The sequence below is a fragment of the Mchenga conophoros genome, linkage group LG14 (genome assembly GCF_057382185.1).
Source record: "Mchenga conophoros isolate Kocher_MC1m ecotype Shallow Benthic linkage group LG14, M_conophoros_male_GT1.1, whole genome shotgun sequence".
NCBI classification, from domain to species: domain Eukaryota; kingdom Metazoa; phylum Chordata; class Actinopteri; order Cichliformes; family Cichlidae; genus Mchenga; species Mchenga conophoros.
This window is the reverse complement of record NC_140539.1, coordinates 18,405,873-18,426,549: the sequence shown is the minus strand read 5'-3', so window position 1 is coordinate 18,426,549 and position 20,677 is coordinate 18,405,873. Positions and strand designations below refer to the sequence as shown.

General features: G+C 39.2%; 1 protein-coding gene across 2 annotated transcripts in view; it reads right to left on the bottom strand.

Annotated features, from left to right (window-relative positions):
* Window positions 1-2,155: 2,155 nt before the first annotated feature.
* The window catches only part of grm5b (glutamate receptor, metabotropic 5b), a 95,024-nt gene continuing 76,502 nt past the window's right edge, over window positions 2,156-20,677 (bottom strand). For both annotated transcript variants that reach the window (XM_085245671.1, XM_085245672.1), the window contains exons 12-18: window positions 19,841-19,958; window positions 19,556-19,742; window positions 19,223-19,381; window positions 18,413-18,538; window positions 17,512-17,694; window positions 16,774-16,940; window positions 2,156-11,340 (exon numbers count right to left, since the gene is read on the bottom strand). In XM_085245671.1, the coding sequence (XP_085101797.1) occupies window positions 10,251-11,340; window positions 16,774-16,940; window positions 17,512-17,694; window positions 18,413-18,538; window positions 19,223-19,381; window positions 19,556-19,742; window positions 19,841-19,958 (2,030 nt within the window). In that variant the 3' untranslated portion in view covers window positions 2,156-10,250. The remainder of the gene's footprint in view (window positions 11,341-16,773; window positions 16,941-17,511; window positions 17,695-18,412; window positions 18,539-19,222; window positions 19,382-19,555; window positions 19,743-19,840; window positions 19,959-20,677) is intronic.

Sequence of the window (20,677 nt, the reverse complement as noted above, 5' to 3'; positions counted from 1 at the left end):
AAACACGGGGAGAACATGCAAACTCCACACAGAAAGACCCCGGCCTGATGGTGGAATTGAACTCAGGACCTTCTTGCTGTGCGGCAACAGTGCTAACCACCGTGCCACCGTGCTGCCCTACTCCAAGTTTATTAACACTATATTATTAATAATGGTGTCGTGTAGTGGTTTACACATTCCCCTAACTCGTGAAAGATCCCCTGGTCGAGACCTGGAGGAGACACAAATCCCATCGGGAACCCCCACAGCCATCCACTGTGGAGACTCCCTGTGAATAGGAGAGCAGCTAAAATATAGTAATATAGAAAATAATACAGGCTCTCATGGGCATGACAGCATCCTGTTTTTGCATCTGTATGTCTACTATAATTTCAAATTTCATTTTTTATTACTTATTCTTTTATTTACTTATTACTTGTAATTATTGTAAACACATATAAGAGCATCTCAAGCAGCTTATAGAAGGAAATGTTCATGATAGTTTTTTAAAAGCATCTTTGACTGAGCGGAGCACACAAATGTGTTTGCTGTCATACTACGCACATGCCTCAGCCTAAACTGCCTCCATTGTAAAACAAGCCATAATCTATTTTTTTGGCCATTTTCATTTGCCCATTTTTTTGTATTTTGGCCGTTGTATTTGTATTATTATTATTGCTTTTTCATCCCATCCATTTACACAAATAGCAAGCCATTTGCAGCAATTTGGAAATTTCATTTTGGAGACAGACAATTTCCACGCTAAGAGGCCAAGAGAGAAGGAAAGAAAAGGAGAGTGAAGAAGAGTGACAGAAGGAAATACAGAGGACAAAACTGGGCAGATCTGGAGGAGATTTTGAGAAAGAATGAAAGATGGCAGGGTAATTTCATTGCCTTGACCTGCATGCCTTCGGTTAAATGAATAAAATGTTTTTGGAGGCTGATTCATAGCTGCACTGTGTCACTTAGCCATCCTGGCTGCTATGTGACACTGAAGGATATGGAAGGGGAAGCAAATATCACAGAAGCTGTCAAGGTGCTGTCTAGCAGGTTCCACTGTTTGGGTTCAAAATGAATGCCAGTCTCACAAACTGTTCAGGCACATTAATGCAGACTGGTAAAAACTCTGGTTGTCCAACTCAGATGTGCACTATAACAAATAATTTCTCTACTTAAGCTAAGACGGATCCTTACTTCTTCTGTTTTATTGTTATGATATTTATTATTTACCTAATACTTTGACTGCAGTGCAATGAGCAGACAGAATGATAGTCATTTTACAAGTTGGGATGCAATGATCCAATACCGGTGCTCTATTTTCCCCAGATTTAAAAACTACAACCTCACCGAGAGGAACTCATTAGGGACGTTTATGTAAGACTGCATTAGACTTGGGACTGCTGCTGCCTAAAAACTAAGTTGGCAGCCAAGCGTGAGTAAATAATCAGTGACTAAACAACAAAACAAAGACCTTTATTTAATGTTTGTTGACTATGTCACGACTGATATTTGATGTGCTTAACAAAGTCAGAATACCTACTGATATTGCATCATTCTGCTTTTAATCATAATAATATTAATATGTTTCTATTTGTCATAGATTTGCTCCATAATAGTTGCTGGATGCTGAGATTCAGTTTTAGTGCACCTTTCATATTAAAGAAGATTAAACCTGAGGTTATTGCTGTCCTTTTATCCATTTGATCAGATCATTCATTTATTTCATTCATTACTTTTTATTTCATTACTTTGCACATTCACAACAAATCCTGTAAAATCGATGAAACTGCTGTGAGTATTGTAAGTCTATAAACGATATGATTAAACATCCATTTGTGTCCACGTCAACACCTACGGCCAATTTAGAATCTTAAATTAGCCCAGCATGCATGTCTTTGGACTGCGGGAGGAAGCCAAAGCACCTGGAAACAACATGCACACTCATAACATACAGGCACCATGCCGGTGCAAACCTTCTAGACACAAAAAACTATTTGTTGGTATATTACTTTATATTCAAAAACAGGCCTGCTGACTTTTCACTATTTATCTTGCAGTGACCCCTTTAATTAAAAGTAATTATTTCACTTAATGCACAACTATTTTTTTTCATATTATATGTACAAACTGTAAATCCAAAATAATATATGTAAAAAAATGTCAAGATACAAGGAAGTCAGTCATATTTTTTAATAACAATTTCAATATTGATTCAAAGGTACTTTGTAGTACACTTACACAATGATTATCAATGGCATAAAAAGAAAGACTTTTTTTGTCATTTTTTCCCCCCCACACAAACCACACAACCCTTCTCCTCTTGGACTCCACAGCACTGCTGCATGGTGGTCACATTTTCTGAAAGGTACCAAAATACATGTGTTATAGCCCAGTGAAAAAACCAAACAAACCATATGTGACCCATATGTGCAAGTTAAATACTGCTCTGTGCATTTTTTCCATGTTGAACTGGCTACTCAGGCTGTCTCTTGGTGCCCAGCTGGTGGGCGTTTGACTACAGTGAGTCAAACTGGTGACTTTTAAAAATCGACCAGTTAATGCCAAAGTACTGTGGCAGCACAGTGTTTCTGCCGAGAGGAGATATGCACAACAAAAACGTGAATTTGTACGTTCCATCATCACCCGACGCAGTTACAAAAGTAAAGAGATATTTTTCTGGTATGTCGATGTGCAGCGAGTTTACAGCTGCCTTGTGTTGACCTAACTGCTAGAGCTCACGTTGCTTCCCGGAAGCACAGGCTTCAATGCTTGTGATTGTTCGGTGATCCCTTTAATGCATCTGCACTTCCTGCCTGTCAACTCATCTTTGTTCATCAGCTTTTCCCACTTATGGCACCAAGGAGAAAAAAAAAGTAAGCAGAGCAAAACGGCAGTGAAAAATTGGAGGCATAGGACGATGCATGCGCTCTTAAAACACAGATCACCTATAATGTGAACATATTTCTGAGGAGGTGTGTCCAGATTTGTGCCAAATTTAAGCGGTTTTGAAATGGAACTTACTGGCTAATGATTCGATCATACAATGTTAACTGTGCTTTTTATTGCTCAAAAACAACAACAAAATTCATCCACACTGGATGTCAATTTGAAGCCTCTCTCCCCCTGGCTATTCTTTAAAAAAAAAAGAAAAAGACCTCCCTTATTGTTTGTTTTTTGCTATACCCTTTAACGAAAAATCTTTTGTTTTATTAAAAAAAACAAAAAAAAACAAGAAACAACTGATTAACACTCCCACTCTCCTTGTTCTTTTTTTCTATTCCCCAGTGGTGAAAGATCAGCCCAGAGAAAGGCCTTCATGAGAGTAATCGTGAGCCCGATTGGAAGAAGACATAAAGATGAATTAATTGGGAGATGAGAAAAACTCCGCTTTGGCTAAATCTGTTCCAGGTCTTCTGGGATCCTTTAAAAAGCCTATGAACAAAGCTCCAGTGTCAGCAACAAACAAGTGTGGAATCCAGTCCCACAGACCTTTGTGTTTGTTGCGTCTGAGGCTGGGCTAAAACTAATTGAGTAATAAAATCTGCCGTAAGCAGACACAAACAAACTCCTCACATCACTTCTCGCTAACCCACAACAAAGCCACTGAGAAACAAACTGTATTTTCCAAACAGCCTGAACCACATATTCTTATATTTGACACTTTACACAACTGAATGAAAATAATAATAATGATAGTCAACCATCCAAAGATAAAACCATCTTTCATTACATACATAGCATTGAATTACATTCTAGAGTTCTTAACATCACGAGTTAAATGAAAACAAAACAGCAAAAATAAAGTCACACTTAAAAGTTTTCCGCTAACAATCGAATCCACATGGGAGGATAAACACTGCCATTTTCCATTAGGAAATGATCAGTTTGATCCACTGTTATCATATCAAGATATTGGCACAGGTACACAGCTTATGAAAACTTTTCTTGCTGTTTTTTTCCAATAACAGATTTAACTGTGGTTCAGTCAGATTTTTCTCAGTGTTTGTCCACCCATTCAAAAAAATACAATGAGAAAAAGTTGGCACTGAGTGGAGAAGCTCGAATGAATAGTGCTGTGAGAAACCTGGGGTTACATTGCAACTGAAGCTGAACTTTTCCTTCATATATTGTTAATAAATAAGAAAACTCATTTACATCCATCATAAATCTTAATTTTAGTAGCTATGTTTTCGTCTTGAGTACCTAAAAACCTCTCAGTATATATAGAAAAAATATATTTGGTTCTACATACTCAGTACAGATAAATCGGCTCCTTCTGTTTAATTAGATTTATAATAACCCATCATCTTTCTTTATCAAAATGAAGCTTAAAGTAGACTGCTCCAATGAGCTTGGCTGAATAACGATTTTGATAAATCTGGGATGTAAAGAGACTGGATGATGATGAACACAGGCCCTTCATCTATATGCAGATGAGCTTCCTTTGTCAATAAATGAAATGTATTTTTCTTGCTCAGAATATCAGACTCAGTGTTCCAGAAAAACACAAAATGTTTATACTGGCTTACAAGCTTGTAAAAAGTCACTACAACAGATCAGTCAGCAATCAGACACCAACGCCTCAACTATCTCAAGTGAGCAGTAAAAATGTAAACGTCACTTCTGTAGGCAACATTCATCCTATTTATGTCACGAACGCTCTAGTGTCACACACTTTACTGCAAATAGAACCTCATCAGAATTTGAAGCAGGGGCATTAACAAGGATTTTACTTGTGTTTTCATGTCCACTGCGGTGATCCAAGCTTAGATTGACACAAATGAGGAATATAAAAAACACAATAATTACAGAGGAAGTCACCGTCACATGGTGTGCTGTTCAGAGCTTGGTTTAATTCTCTGGGTGTAAAGAAGTATATTTCATAAATTCCGCAGCCTCCTGCTCTGTATGTGAAACGTTAATGCTCTAAAAACAACACTGACCTGGTTAAAAATGTATTTCACTTCCTTACAAATCTTTAAGCCACATAAATAAATACTCAAACTTCTCTTTCATTTCTTATCAGTATAATATTACAACCTAACCTCTTAGTATGAATTATTCCTCTATACTCGGAACAACATTACCACACTGACTACCTAAATACCAAAATATCAAAATGCACATCCTCCAGTAAAAAAAAAAACAAAAAAAGACAAACAAACAAAAGCAACATGAGACCAGCAGCTTCAGACAAACATACAAAAATACAGTCACTGATTTTTAAGACATCTAATTTACCACCTTCAGCGCTTCGGTTTTCAGTAAGCCGATTGCAGCAAAAGTAGTTTCATGAAACGCTTCCAAAAAGCCAACATTCAGAATGCTGATATTCATCTTGTAATGTTTTGTACAGCACAGTTTAGAGTCTAAATGCTGTTATTTTATCCTGAAAATGCAATCTAGCTTTCAACTCAGTTGGTCGATCATTCAGTCATATTGAGGAATGTTTCTTTTTTGCAACACTACTGCAGGCCTGAGAATTATCTTGAAATAATCAGTATCAATTTCTATCTCTGACTTCCAATAAGAAAGCTAAAATAAAGAGCAGATAGAACTACTTATAACTATACAACTGCTTGTGAGAAAAAGAGAAGAGGGCTTCGTTGCTCTCTGCCTCGAAAGATTTCACCAACACTTTTAAGAGTTAAATTATTTATAACATCCACTAAACTGCACTCAGACTGGTGGTCATCACGATACAATATAAGTGCTATAGTGACAAAGCAAACCTCTCTGGACATGCCCTGTCAGAGTACACAACCAAAAGTCTGTGTGGTGTTTACATAGTAAACATTACTCATTTTTTTCCCCCTGTTACCAAATTAAATAAAATTGCTAGCAAGGCAGTGAGAGAGGCTGCTCCGCCACACAGCACTCCCAGTCAAACTCATCCCTAATGGAGAAATAATGCTTTTTCTCATGCCTCCCTCTGCAAGAGTCAGTGGTGAGGGTCAGCTTAAATGCACCACTCCTGGACCTCAGAGTGAAAACCTTATTCTGTTCAGTAGCAATTCAGTAGAGTAGCAAACGTTTAAAATTGAGGCTTTCCTCACATTATGATCAACAGAGGAAAATAAGCATCGCAGGAGATTATTATATATATTTATATCTGGCTCTAAATCAGCATATATGGGTTGAGAAGCAACAGGAATCGTCCTGATAACAGGTCGACTGATTTTATATTTTCATCCAAAAGGTATGAAAAATGACTGTGTGTCATTTTGATCGGCAGCTGACCGCATCTGGATTAAAAGATATTTTTAAGCGCAGGGATTATCAGTCCAATTCTATAAAGTGCATTTATCAGACTTAGTCGACACATTTTGCGGGGACATCAACAGGAAATCAAGATTTTGCTGAACATGGTCATCACCATTATCAAGAGAACAATCATTAACGGAGTTCATGCTAGATTATTGTGAGCCATCATGTTTGGGATTCAGGAGGCAGGATCGGTTCTGGTTTTCTGTTGCTTGCTCTGCATTTGTTGTGAATTAGAGTTCCCCAATTTCACCTGGAAAAAAAATCCCATGATGCTAACTTTTCCTACTGTGTAATAATTACAACATACTCTTAAAACCTACGTCTGTAGATTTAAGGTGATGTCACAGAACTTAAAGAGAATAAGATAGCAACTGATGCAAGCACTGATCCTGTCTTTTCTGCAGGGGTAGCTCTTATGCCTTTTTCAAGGGGGGTGGATAACATGCAGTTGAAGTGCTGAAGCAAGCTCCGTGTTACTCTATCGCCGCATTATACGGCATATTAATGGGCTCCTCCCAAATAATAGCTCAACAATAGGGCAGGTTAATTTTTAACAACAGGTCAGGACACAGATTATTAAAATTAAATGAGTAGTTGTAGCAGTAGTGATGCAGCAGTTTCAGAAGAAGAGGGGCGAATTTTGTCTGACGTTATATTCAGAAGATCTTAGATGATTTATTCTTTCTCATATACAAAAACCTCTGAGCAATAATCTGAGATTGTTGTTGTGTGCATGTGTGTATTTTTCCATTTGGGAACCAAAGAAAAAAATATTTTCTTGTTTTGACTTGGATGCATACCACTAAGGAGACACGACATCAGGTTTATGACTTAATAAACCTGTTCACCCCACACAAAAAGCAGCAAAAAAGTACAACAAATGATGGCACCAACAGTTAATGTCCTTACCGATTTAAATCTGCAGCCATGTCTTAAACAAACTGTACTCTAAACTGAGTAAGTAACACTGCAAAAATAGGAAATTACCCCCCATTTGTTGATTATTTGAAATCAACAAATGTCCTAATTTCATTCAATATAGATTACAAAATGCAAAGAAAATTTTCAACTAATCTCTCCACCCTCCTCCTGGTTCAATTGTCCTCCACAGAGTAAAGAATGATGAAAAAGAACCAGAAAACAGTGTTTTGATTTGATTTAACATGTGCACCTTGTGTACAGATGGATAATATTGCTTTTACACTGGAAAATGTGGAGTATTTATATAGAAAATATCCAAAACAATATAAATAGTTTTACATTTAAATCTTTTTTTAAGAAACCACGTATTTACCCACAACTGAGTAAGCTAGACCCTTCCTAACCCCTTTGGCACAATAGTCATATTAATATTATTATATTGTATGTATACAAGACATCTGAATAGGAATGGTCACTCACACATTCAGAGTAGTAACACAGTTTCTGTAGTCGTAACACATATTGGTACTGTATGTTATAAGATAGCTCAAAAAGATCTTTTTTCTTTTTCTTTTTTAACATTTGCTGATATGTAAATAAACGTACTTTCATCTGAAACAAAACAGAACTGTCATTGCATGCCCTTAGTATTTACAGAGTCATTTTGTCTGAGTTTGTTCTTGCTGGCTACTGTAGAGCACAAATTCGTAAGTAAACTCAAAAAGGAGGAACCAGACTGTGGACTATCATGATGGACAACAATGCAGCACTGATTTTTGGTGTGTTGTGTTTATCAACGGTCCAATTAGTAATCGCTTTAATGGTATGTGCACACTGTATACACGCCACATGAAGATAAAATGTATTTAAAAAACTGCTCGTGTTGTGTATGAAAACCTCCTGGTTTTAATTTTTTTTTGTATTTGTGTTTTTTGCTTTGCTTTGCAACAACTGATTTTCTCGGTTGAAGGAGCTGAAACAAAGCCAAGGCCTTGTTTCTCAAAAGCATCTTAGTAAATATATTCAGTGGCACATTTTTCCTCCAGGTACAGGCGTTGGCACATATATAAGAACACTCTATTTAAAGGCATACCCAAAATCTTAAAAAGCCAAATCTAATCTCCTACAAATATATGAACTACCGTTGCCAAACACTTTGAGTTCACTCACATTTTCCTCAGTCTAGGATATATGGCACGAAGCCAGACTCTAAAGACTAAACCAATGGACTTAAATTCTTACTGAAGTGAGAATACTGACGGCATGAAGCTACAGGCGGTAAAGAAACAACTAGCCTTATTGTCTTGGTCTTAATTCAATAATTAAAATGTCAAATCTCAAAAACACATTGCTATTTCGTAGGGGATCATTTGCATCTTGCTTCTATTTAACCATGACTTCCTGAAGTATTGTCATCACCACACGGTTGCCAGGCAACTAACAGAGACTTCCTACATTTACCTGACAGATAAAGCATGAGAGTGGTATCGATTGCCTGCTCTTGTAACCGCAGCCAATTTTCCACAATAAGGAAGTATTCCTTTAAGTCAATACTACTTGAGGTCTGGGTAATTTTCAAGTCTGTGTTTTCCTGGATCTGCATCACTGACATTTTTATTTGGCTATACTGGATGTCAGTCATCATCAACAGTCAACCAGTATGGTCTTGTGAGACTAACAGTAATGTGGCAGCAGTGTATTAAGTAAACCTAACATTTAAAAAAATCTACCTAATGCTCAATTTTTGTGAACATCTTTGGTTGTTCTGCCACCTTTGTTTAAAAAATAAAATAAAAATCATAGCACCTGAGCAACAGATGGACCTCATAGTGGCTGAGGAGGACGCTCCCCAGCTTGAATCTATCAATTTGCACCCACTGACATTATAGATTGCCGTAATTTCAATTAAACGCATTCAGAGCACTGTCTGTGATGAAACAGGACGACTGTGTCTTGCTGACATATTGTATAGAGAAAATGTCATGACTGGGATCCAGCTAAGCCTTGCAAAATGCAGTGTTAAATGTCACACATCAACATTCAGCTTTGAGATCAGACGTCTGCCAATGATCCACCTGAATCTCATTTAATGACTAAGATGTTTATGGTAAAACAAGGCCTGGTCTTTTCAGTCCCTCTGTCGTCCTCTTTCTCAAGTCACACACAGAAAGCTACAAAAGGTTTGGTCCCAACAGCTTCAGGAGTCATGTAGAAAACATACATTCAAACTTCTGAAGAAAACTCATTGGAAGAGTAGAAAATACTGAAATGATCGCAGGATAAAAGAAAGCCGTGAGACAGAAAGGGACCAGGGACATAAATAGCTTAGATTGGGAAGCTGAATAAATGAAAAGGTGGTTCTTAACATAGTGCCTGTATATGTTAACACTGTTGATGCAATGCACTTTGTCAGAAGCGTGTTGGATTTAATAATCAAAGAAAAATCTGTAACCTCATACATATTTACAGTGTTTCCCTTACATTGTATTTGTATCAGTGTGCCCACAGTTGTGTTTGTCAATGTGCACCTGTGTAAATGTGCCTACGAGCCAATGTATGTGCCCTTGATAGCCTCTGACGATTCTTATAGGCTGAAGGAGTCTTTATTCATCAATACTGTTTGCTGTCATGTTGCCATCACATCTGATTAACTAAGATACAGTAAAAATACACTCACATTACCCCGCACACACGCACAGACACACACACACACACATCCACAGTCTCTAATTAGTTGATAGCCAAGTTACCTTAAGGCCACTACCCTAACTTCAATGATGAGTAGCCTCAGACCCTCACAAATGATCCCTGGCCTTACTGGTGCCAAAACACTTCAAAGTTATAGTGGCCAATTTTGCAGTTTTCCATCCACATTCGTGAGAAACGGCAAGAAAATACAACATGGGCAAGTTTCTTAGACTCGCAACTCACTGCAAACATGTAAACACAAACACAGTTTGGTGTCTTCACCAAACTTGTCCTACATTTGTCGGGCAAATGGATTTGTCTACCCATTATCTCTTCTGTTTACAAGCTGTGTTGTTTTTGAGTGCTTTTCTTCATTTCTGTGATTCATCTCTGCCTCACAGTGAGGATGAACTCTGGCTGTAGTTTCTGAGTGTCAGTCTGGTGTATCTGGGCGAAGGGGGTGAGGGGGGAGGGTGGGACGGGACTGGAGGGAGACAAAGACCTGTCTCAGAGACAGGTGAGCCACTGCTGGAAGCCAGAGAGTCACGGAAGGGTGACGGAGGAGTCAAAGCGATTAGCTCCTCCTCCAATTCTGCCCTCCTCAGAGGGGAGTCGGTGAGGCAGGTGAGCCGACCCCCTCGCATGGGGGAGCGGGACGGGGAGGCCTGGGAGGCCTGGGAGTGAGGGGGTGGCAGGGGGTAAGGTGAATGAGGCATAGAGTGAATGGGACAGCCACCCCGGCCTCCAAAGCTTGATTCAACAGGAGGAAGCGGCTGGACATCAGCGTAGGTGGTGAGGGTTGGGGGCATCTGGAGTTCACGAGGTAACAGATAGGGGTCGGCGGGATGAGGAGATGGAGGTGTGTGTTTCTGCATGTGTGAGTGTGATGGGGAGGACGAGAGCATCATACTGTTGAGCTCCGTTATGTTGGCAGTGAAGCGGTTAACCACACAGCTGATCTGATCCATCAGTGAACTCTGGGGCTCCCCTGGGCGATCGTCCACAATAACCAATCTACCGTCACTCCCTGTAACAATAGAGCCGCTGCTGGGAGGACCGCAACTGCTGCCGCTGCCGGCGCTGCAGATGCTGCTCGGATACTTTGGAATACTGCCCATCTGAGGCTCCTCTCCCGAACTCGCTCCTATTCTCTGGCTGACTGTGCTGATCGGTGAAGGCGTCTGTGGCCGGTATGTGATCGAGTAGCGCTCCTCTGCTTCTGAGAGCTCATACAGGGTCTTGTCGGTGACATTGTCAGGATGAGTGGGGAGAGAGGCCATGGACGGGAGTGAGGGCAGAGGGACATGTGGTGGCAGGTCAGCCCCACTGCAGTAATGTTCCTCAGGGGTTTTGGAGAAAGGCTTAATAACAGCAGTCTGATTGTTCTCTTTCTTCTTGATGTGGAATGACAGACGCTGCCACAGGTGGTTCCCACGTGAACTGCTGCGCTCTGTCTGTGCCCACGACACTGATTTACCATTGGAGCTACAGAAAAGGATGAAAAAGAGACAAGAGAGTGATGGGGAAAGATTTCATTTATTTTGTGCATGCACCAAGTTTGACAGAAGGCTGTCTAAAGGATTATAAACATTTCTCTTACTTCTTTGAACTGAAGACACATTTTTCTGGCATTAATAATAAGTATTGTTTTAATATTCTACTCAGAGGATTTGCTTGTGGTTCTGTTATTACTGTATGGCACACAACACTGTATATCATTCCAAACCCAAGATAGTACTGCTAAATAAATTTTTACATTTGTTTATCCTACAGTTCGACTCATTATGCTGCTCATTAATATTTTAAGTCTTTCTTGTTAACAGTCGTGTGAAAAAGAAAGGTAGAGATCTTGTATGAAACTAAGTACACCCTTACTGCTTCCACAGGAACTAAGATGATAAGTAGCAGCGAGGTGTTGCTAATCAAATCCACTTGATTAACTGATCATTAACCATTGTGAACAATTCTTTTAAAACAGAAGTCTTGGCAGCACATTGCCAAGGAGGAAAATATCATCAACAATGCTCTTAGTTGTACATTTGTTGGTGCCCTTCAATCTGGGATGGTAAAGAGACCATTCTCAAACAATTTAAAGTCCTCCACAGTGAAGAAGAACTAACAGACATTCAAAACAATTGTCAGTCTTCCCAGGAATAAATGCCCTGGCGAGGTGAATATGTGCCAAAACCCAAGAGCTACATCTCAGACTCTAACATTTAACATGTTAATTGAGGCCTTTAAAGTTAATCACACCGCAAGTAGAAACAGACTGAACAAGTATAGCTTGTTTGGAAGGGTTTGCCAAGAGAAAGCCCCTTCTCTAAAAACAACATAGAAGCACAACTTTACAAACTTGCATCTGAACAAATCACAAGACGATCTGAGAAAACTCATATAGAAATTTGTGAAAGAAAGTGATTGAATCATACAGTGCATTTAGTACTTCACAGGACTGTTTCTTTATCACATGTCTGTGTTGATTAGTACTGTTAGTTAATACTATATATAAAAACGTATCCAAATGGAGCCTTTACTCGGACAAAGAAACCAGTTTGACTTTATAAGCGTAGTAATTTAAAGCTTATAAAATCAGTAGCTTGTTCTTCAGTGTTCTGTCAGGTTCTTTCATCCTGCTTTTATTTCTTCCTCCAGCTTACTTTTCTCCCCGCTTCACATCAGTCACAGCGCTTCCACCCTCTTACCACCACCTCCATCCCTTTGTCAGGTTAATTAGTGTGATTAATCTAAAGTTGAACTCCTGATTAAAAGTCACACCGCCATGGCTGGGAGTGAAACGAACTGAAATCACTCTGGAGACACACAAACCCACACACAGGCTGTGATGCTTACACTCACACACACACACACACACACACACACACACACACACACACACACACACACACACACACACAAACCATACGCCATGCATGTTGATTGAGCAAACCTGACAAAGCCAAGAAAGAGTTGATTATCTTATCTTAAATTAGATATAAGATTAGAAATAGGGGTTTTGGAAGGCTTCTTGAGGGGCTACGGTTCTACCAGAGCCATTACAAGAAGAGAGAAACCACTTTAAGAATCATAAACAGAAGTTACTAAAACAATATAGAAGTATGAGCCATCCATGCCACCAAAAGGACAAATATTTGCTTTGAAACTAGTGGAGCATCATCAGTGGTGATGTTGCACTGAAGCAAGTAAGGTTTGCAGCTCCACTGGAATTTGCAAATCAATTATGATCAATACCTACACCCTTACAGGTTTGTTCACACACTTACTCACACATTTGTCTAAAAGTGTGATCATCTATCATTAACCCTTTACTTTGCACTCACTGAAATATTAGGAAATCTAAATTCAAAAACCCTACAATGTTTTTTTAATTACTTTTGCATGTCATTTGTGTGATTATGGCGCAGATCAAGTTGTTACATATGAATTCTGATCTGTTACAGTTTTTTCTGAATGCTTAAACCCTAACTGTGATTCCTGTAGCACAATCTCTAAAACTATTCAGACTTATAGCAAAACCACTCACTGAGTTTGCAAAACTAAAAGCACAAAAACTGCTTTGCACTCAGTTTGCAATTTTGTAACACACACTTTGCAAAACTGTAGGCACAATTCACTGCACAACACTCAATTACCAAATTTCCAACACACTCCTAGCAAAAGTATACACATGTATGGCTATCATTAACACTAATTTGCCAACTGTCTGGCACACTTTCACATGTGAAAACTTTTTTAGATAATTAGTTCACTTTGCAATCAGCCTAAGCACTATAATACAGGTAAGCTGTGTGTGCGGAGTACAATGGAGGGAGCAGAAAGAGTGAGAAGTAGAGGAGGCCGAGGAAGAGGACGTGGAGGTGAAGAAGTAGGATGAAGAGGACGACAAGGACAAGGAGGAGCAAGAGGAAGACGAGGAGGGGGGAGAGGAAGATGAGGAGGGGGGAGAGGAAGGGTAGGAAGAGTAAGAAATAGAATTGCTGATGACATCAGAGCTACAATAGTGGACCATGTAATCAACCGTGGAATGACCCTGAGGGTAGCTGGCCAACGGGTCCAGCCTAACTCGAGCCGCTACACTGTAGCAAGTATCATAAGGACATCTTGAAATGAGAATCGGTTAGTACAGTCACTTCGCACAAAGATTTGTAGCACTGCCATATGCCAATGAGAAACACACCAATACCATTGATGTAAAAATACTGAAATTGTTACTTTACAGAATTGCTAGATGACCAGATGCTGGGGGCAGAGGAAGCATGTTCACTGCAGACCAAGTAACCCATATAGTCATTATGGCGATTGCAAATAATCCTATACTTGGAAATAAACACTTGTGTTTGTTTTGATGTACTTGAAGTTTGGATCCCTCTATGCTTATGGATCTATGACAGAAGTATGAGCTCAAACTGACATAGCCTACCTTGTGCACAGAGAAAGCAAAGGCCAGATGTGTTTTGTATTCATACCATCAGTGTGCAGTTGGCGCATTGTGTGTACGAAGGTGTGAAGAGTTAATCCAGCTGTGTTTGCTTTTGCAAGAGAACTACAATGTTTTGATGATTGGGTGACAGGTTTTCTTATTTGTGTGAAGAGTTTTGCAAAATTAGCCAATAGTTACAAAAAATGTGCTTAAGCTATCAGAAAAAACTGTAATATTTGTTTATGTATTTTTATTTTTTTGCACTAAGTAATCCCAAAATACAAGAATTTGTATACACACCATCCACTGATACACATACAACAGTAATGCTAATCTACTCGGTCTCCTCCATTTGGCCACAGGTTCTCATCCACATCACATCTTATGTCATCTAGGGCAACACACCTAGGAAAGAATCTTCTGGCATGCCAGGATTGAAGGAGTTGAAAAATTGAAGGAGTAACACCTGTGTAGATGTTCATCTACAATGAGAATCAGCTGTGGCTGGTTAAACTGCATTTTTAGATTTAAAATATGTTTCAATAAAATATTGCTGTTGGATTTTGCTGTCTTTTTAAGTTTTGCATTGTGTTATTGTTTTGGCCATAAGTTTAACAGTTTTGAAAACAGTATGTAAGCACATGCAAAGTGTCCTGTACGTACAAAGATTTTTGGCAGTTGTTGTGTCTGAGTGAGAAAATAATTCATGAAATTTGAGAGATGTAGTCATTGGATGCATTTTGTGCCAAAACAATGATAACTGGTCCACATAGACTTCTGTTGTGCTCACTGTGTGAGGAGTTTTGCAAACGTGACCTAAGTATTGAGAAATGTGTCCTAGTGTCTGTAAAAAACTGTAAAGGCTGGACAGAAGTTACGAAAGATAAGAAATTTCACAGAATTAAGGTAATTTAGATTTTATTTAAATCTAAATTACAGATTGAGAGCAAACATCAACTTTTATCTGAAACTGACTTTTTTGTTTTTATGAAGGAATCAGCTTGTTGATGAGAGCTGGGTCTCACACTACTACCCACAGAGGTAACAGCAGTTTATATTGGAATAGTCCATTGTGTCCAAGCCTCCAAAGAAAGGGCACAAGATAAAGACCACATCCTAGAATGTACTCATCTTCTTTTTGTTGGATAATCACCTTGAATTTGACTACAGTCACTTTCACCACACATATTACTACTGTGATATCTGTGGGCATCCGAGGAAGAACATTTGGCACATAACACCACAAGCCATCATGCACCTGCTCTCAGTGCAATGAACAAGGCAGGAATAGTTTGACCACACAACACACTTGCTGCTTGCCACTGCCAGATTTGGCTCCCTGTGATGTAAGGGAGCCAATTTTTAAAATGAGACGAGCAAAATTCAAATCACATTTGTTTCTTACTTTTAATGTTTGGTTTCCAAACTTTAAACCTTTCACTGAAGATTTCAGGTTTATCACTATTTATCAGAACCCACTGAAAAGATTCCAGGTAGAACATTTATAAAAGTTTCCACCAGAAAACAAAACTGATTCATGTATGGGGACAAGTCGATGAACCCTGTTAAGGTCTGTTTACTCCCTTAATTTCTGAGAATGTCCTGAAGGTAAATCCAGTATTTTTCCACAGTTCAGACATCAGTCAAACATGTCTTTTCTGTTTCCTCGGGTTTGCTGGACTCATGTCTGTATGTGTCTGTTCAGTTTACACAATGACAGCACCTCAAAGGCAACAGTTTCCAGCCCTGCACTGAAGAGACAGACAGCCCTCTGCCAATTATCACCGCCCACAGAGGATGACAGGACCATAAGAGAAAAGGGGAAGAGCAAAGTAAAGCGAATGAAGAAGGAAACACTTGTGACATTTCATATAAGAGTGTGATTGAAATCTTGCTTGCCAAGCGGGGTGTGCTGGAGGAACCTGCTGACAAACAAAAATATTCCTTGTCTATTTTTTCTCCCCTTTTCATTTCGGGCAAGTGGCTTTGCGTCACTCCCTTTGTGTCTTTTGATCGGTTCCTTGTCACTGTAGATGACTTGTGGATGGCCTTAAGCAGGGTGTGAAAGCTATTATGTCTCTTTGATCAAACTACTCCTTTACCCTTTTCTTTTCTTCTTTTCTTATCACTTCCCCTCTTCATCTCTCTTTCTCTCTCTATGCATCTTCTTCTCCATTTATAATTCTCTTTTTAGTATTTTCCTTAACCCTTCTTCAGTTCATTCCAATCTCTTCCTTTGCTGCATCTCCATTAGGCAATTGTCTGCAGTTCATGTCAGGGTCAGAAGAACAGTCAGGCAGACTCGATGGAGTTCAGAGAATCAATCTCTTAGAGAGCTTAAACACACCGACACACACCATAAATAGTCTCAGAGTGCGCTATTGGAGAAATGGTGCCTTGGAATATAACGGAAGAGCAACCCGGCATTAACCTGGTCAACAAGCCTCTTGGGTACACACAATCCACACACGCAGAAATACCTGAGTGTCTCTCCAGTGGAGCCTCTCCGTTTCCACAGGTTAACCAGACTGGAGGAGCGGCTGGCAGCTGAGGATGATTTGCCATCGCCCACATGCATGCGCACCACCGTGCTAGTGGTGAAGGCACTACGCACATTACGCTCTGGTTTAGCCAGAATGATGTACACCTGATGGAAACGGTTAGATATGAACAGTGACTACTTGTTGTCATTTACTGCAAAGATTAACGGCACTATGCAAAATTCTGGAGAGACTTTGATTGCGTTGGCTACACAAATTGGTCTTTTAATCTTTTTTTTTAGAATAATAATCAAGCCTCTCATGACTCACCTTAATATTCTAAACATATTATAAAAAGAAAATTCTCAAAAGAAGCTTCTGCTAAGTATTTTTGATTGACTGAATTTCTTGTTTAGGCTTTTTTTTTTTTTTTTTACTGTAGTGACACTGTACGAGAAAATCTAGATCCTGATATTACAAGTGCTGAAACATCTGTGATTAAAATATCAAAAGAGATGTTCTCTTGAATCTTAGCATTTATCTATTCAAATATTTGACTCAAATTCTCACAACTGGTGGGGAACTACAGTGAGCTCTGTTGCAATGGTCATTTGAAGCTTAATGTAGTTTATGCACAGATTTAGATAACAACTATAGTCGGATTCAGGTAATATTCATAAAAACAACAGACAAGCAATCAGAATGAAATAAAAAGCAATTTAAGCAAAGCAACCTTACCTTGGGTACAAACATGCAGCACAGAGCCACAGTGGCACTCAGGCTGACACTGAAGCACATGGTGATAATTTTGTAGTTAGAGCCAAAGTAGATGGGTACAAATGCCAGCCAGATAATACAGGTGGTGTACATTGTAAAGGCAATGTACTTAGCCTCATTGAAATTAGCTGGGACGTTGCGGGTCTTGGAGGGAAAAAGAAAGAGAAGCATAAGTAAACATTCCTTCATTTCCCTTCACAATTGCTGTTGTGCATTTCGCTGTGATCAAGAAAAATAAAGCAAATGTAGACATTCTTTACAGTATATACAGCGATACACACTCTTAACCCCTTACAGTTGTCATTTTATTGCTGGCCACACCGATTTGTGCGAGTGAATTAGGTGAGGCATTTGGCCTGCAAAGTTAAATTGGTTTACTCAGCTGCTGTGTTTAAATTTAAATTTCATCGGTTAATTTATTTGTTTGAAGTGCAGTGCATTTATCTTCTGTCTCTTTTTACAATTCTGCTCTCATACTCCGCAGAAAATGGATGGCCGCTGGTCATGGATAATCACAACATTGACTTTATCATTTGATTGGGGTAACATAATTTCATTTACTGCCGGCAAAAAATTTTAGAGAGGCAAAACCACAGTGGCTTAATCATTTTTTTCACATTATGTCTGTGTAAACCTCCTCATATGTAGAGACACTCATACAGAGTATCTCTACGGATAACAACACACTGAACTTTTATTGCATGTCAACAGCGTTTAGAGTTCTCTAACTGGCAGCTTTGCCAGTTGTAACAACATGTTTCAGTCGTGTTCGATACTGTGTTATAGAAATAATGCAAAATTGTCACAGGTATTTTTGATATCGAAGTGGTAATGGGAAAAAGTGACAAACACTATCTCGTACCTTGAAGGCATAAAAGGTGCAGCTAAGGATAAGCAGGCCGTTGTATCCCAGCGGGGCAACCACGCCGAGGTTCGTGGTGTTGCAAATGAGGTTGACCTGGCGGATGCTGGGATAGTCGTGGATGACCTGCAGACACCAGAGGAAATGTGACATGCGTGTTATCCAAAGTGTGACAACACTGTTGCTGTCACGTCTTTAATACAAATAAGAATTGACCGTAGTAAGGCAATGGCGGCATGTAAAATTACAGTTATGGAAGTAATTTCACTGACATTTCATGATTATGCTGCCCACTTCTGATGTACAATATTTATTGGTTTATTGAAAATGAATTCAGGCATTTCAGCAGATAAGAACCAAATTTGATGGTAATCAACTTTACAAATTATATGTGCTGTCAGAAAATTTTAAATTGAACAACTACAGACTTACAAGTAGATGTCTCAATATCCAGCTAGGCTACATCCATTTAGGGGTATACACTAACATTTTAAGCTTTGGTCTTGTTTGAATTCTTACTGCCTTTTATCTGCCAATCAAATCAATTATTTATAATCAGTGAAATTTCTGTTGACAATCAAATGTGAAAAACATGTGAAACCGGTGAAGTAGTTTAACACATTTAACAGAACTCAAAATACAAAAATCCAATAAGACACTCTCCTAATTTCTAATAGGGCAAATCTGCAATCTGTTATATTTCAAACTTAACATCCTCTGGTTATTGTTTATTTTGTTTTATTTTATTAATCTTCTGATTTGTCTCCTACTTCTGATGATATTTTTTCTATTAAAACACACAGAGCCTACCTCCGGGGGCTCCATGAGGAAGAGAGCCACAATGATGCCCAGCTGTAGCAGTATGAGGAGGAAGGCAATGATAAGCTGAGCACAGGCAGACATGAAGCGAGGTTTCTTTGTGCAGATCTTCTTCTTGCTTCCTGCCAGGATCCGAGCAATGCGGTTTGTCTGGGGTCAGATTCCAAACATCATCAGGACATATAGTACATACTGAATATGCTGCAATCTGCGTTCTCCGTTCCTACAGAGCACTCACTGTTATTATGCAGGCATATCAATGAAAAACACATTAACTGCACACTTTTCACAACTTGTGGACCCACCATTTCACTCAGGCCTTACCTTGGTGACAAGTGCAGAGTAGCTCATGGCAGGTGACAGGCCTATTCCCAGTCGCTGGAGGTAGCAATGGATGACGTGGGGTTTGGCTATGAGGGTAAAGGTACACAGGTATCCCAAACAGATACCTGCCAGTATTATGTAACACAGTTCCCTACTGGAAGATTTCACGACTGGAGTGTCCCGGAATCTGAATATCCACATTCATAAAGACACGCAAGCAAGAATTTAAATAAACAGGAAGGAAAACAATTTCAAAAATCCAATGAAATAAAAGGGATATGTTACCTAATAAAGACTGCAGTGACAAAAAATGTAGCCATTAGACCGAGGCAGGCAAATACCACAGCAGCAATGGGTTCAGGGTCTCCCCATCGAAGGTATTCCACTGGTATTGGGTCACAGCCTGGGGACGTGGGGGACATCAGTTTGTTAATGTATTTTTTCAGAAAAGATCATTCACTGATCATCAGTTTATTTGACATGTGACACACAGGAATATATATGGATAATAAGATTTAGGTAACAATAGCAAACTATTGTTCAGCCTTTACTTTATGCTCATTCTCACACTTTTTTTTTCTTATATCCAGTTTTAACCATTCTGAATAAAATTGGTCTTCGGTTGCTTTCTAAAGGTCCAACAGCTTGCACAGGTCGTGGTTAGAGTTGTACATGTTAGACCTCCAGGCAAGAAACGCTTGCGAGTTATCCGTTGTGCCGAGCTTTGCCTGCAAAGTATGCAACTTTTGTATACAGGTGTGGGTCTGATTTAGTATAAAAAGCATGAGAAGCAAACAGGGAGGAAGGAAGGGGGTTGTTGGTGTAGGTGCCCAAATGAGATGATGACTGTTTAATTACAGTATGAAATCTCTCCACTATTGAACTATGGGACCTTTATTTATCACAAATTACAGTTTTATTTTTTTCCCTTGCACCTCCTTCACTGCTATTTGGAATACTACTTCTAATAATACTTTACAAATACGTCTTTGTACTTCACTTTCCTCTTCTTATCCATCCTCCTGGTCTTTCTTCCTCCTTCCCTGTCATTCACCATTTCTTGTCTGTCTCCTGTTGCTCACCATTTCTTTGTAATAATCCATCCATCACTCTGCCTGCTTC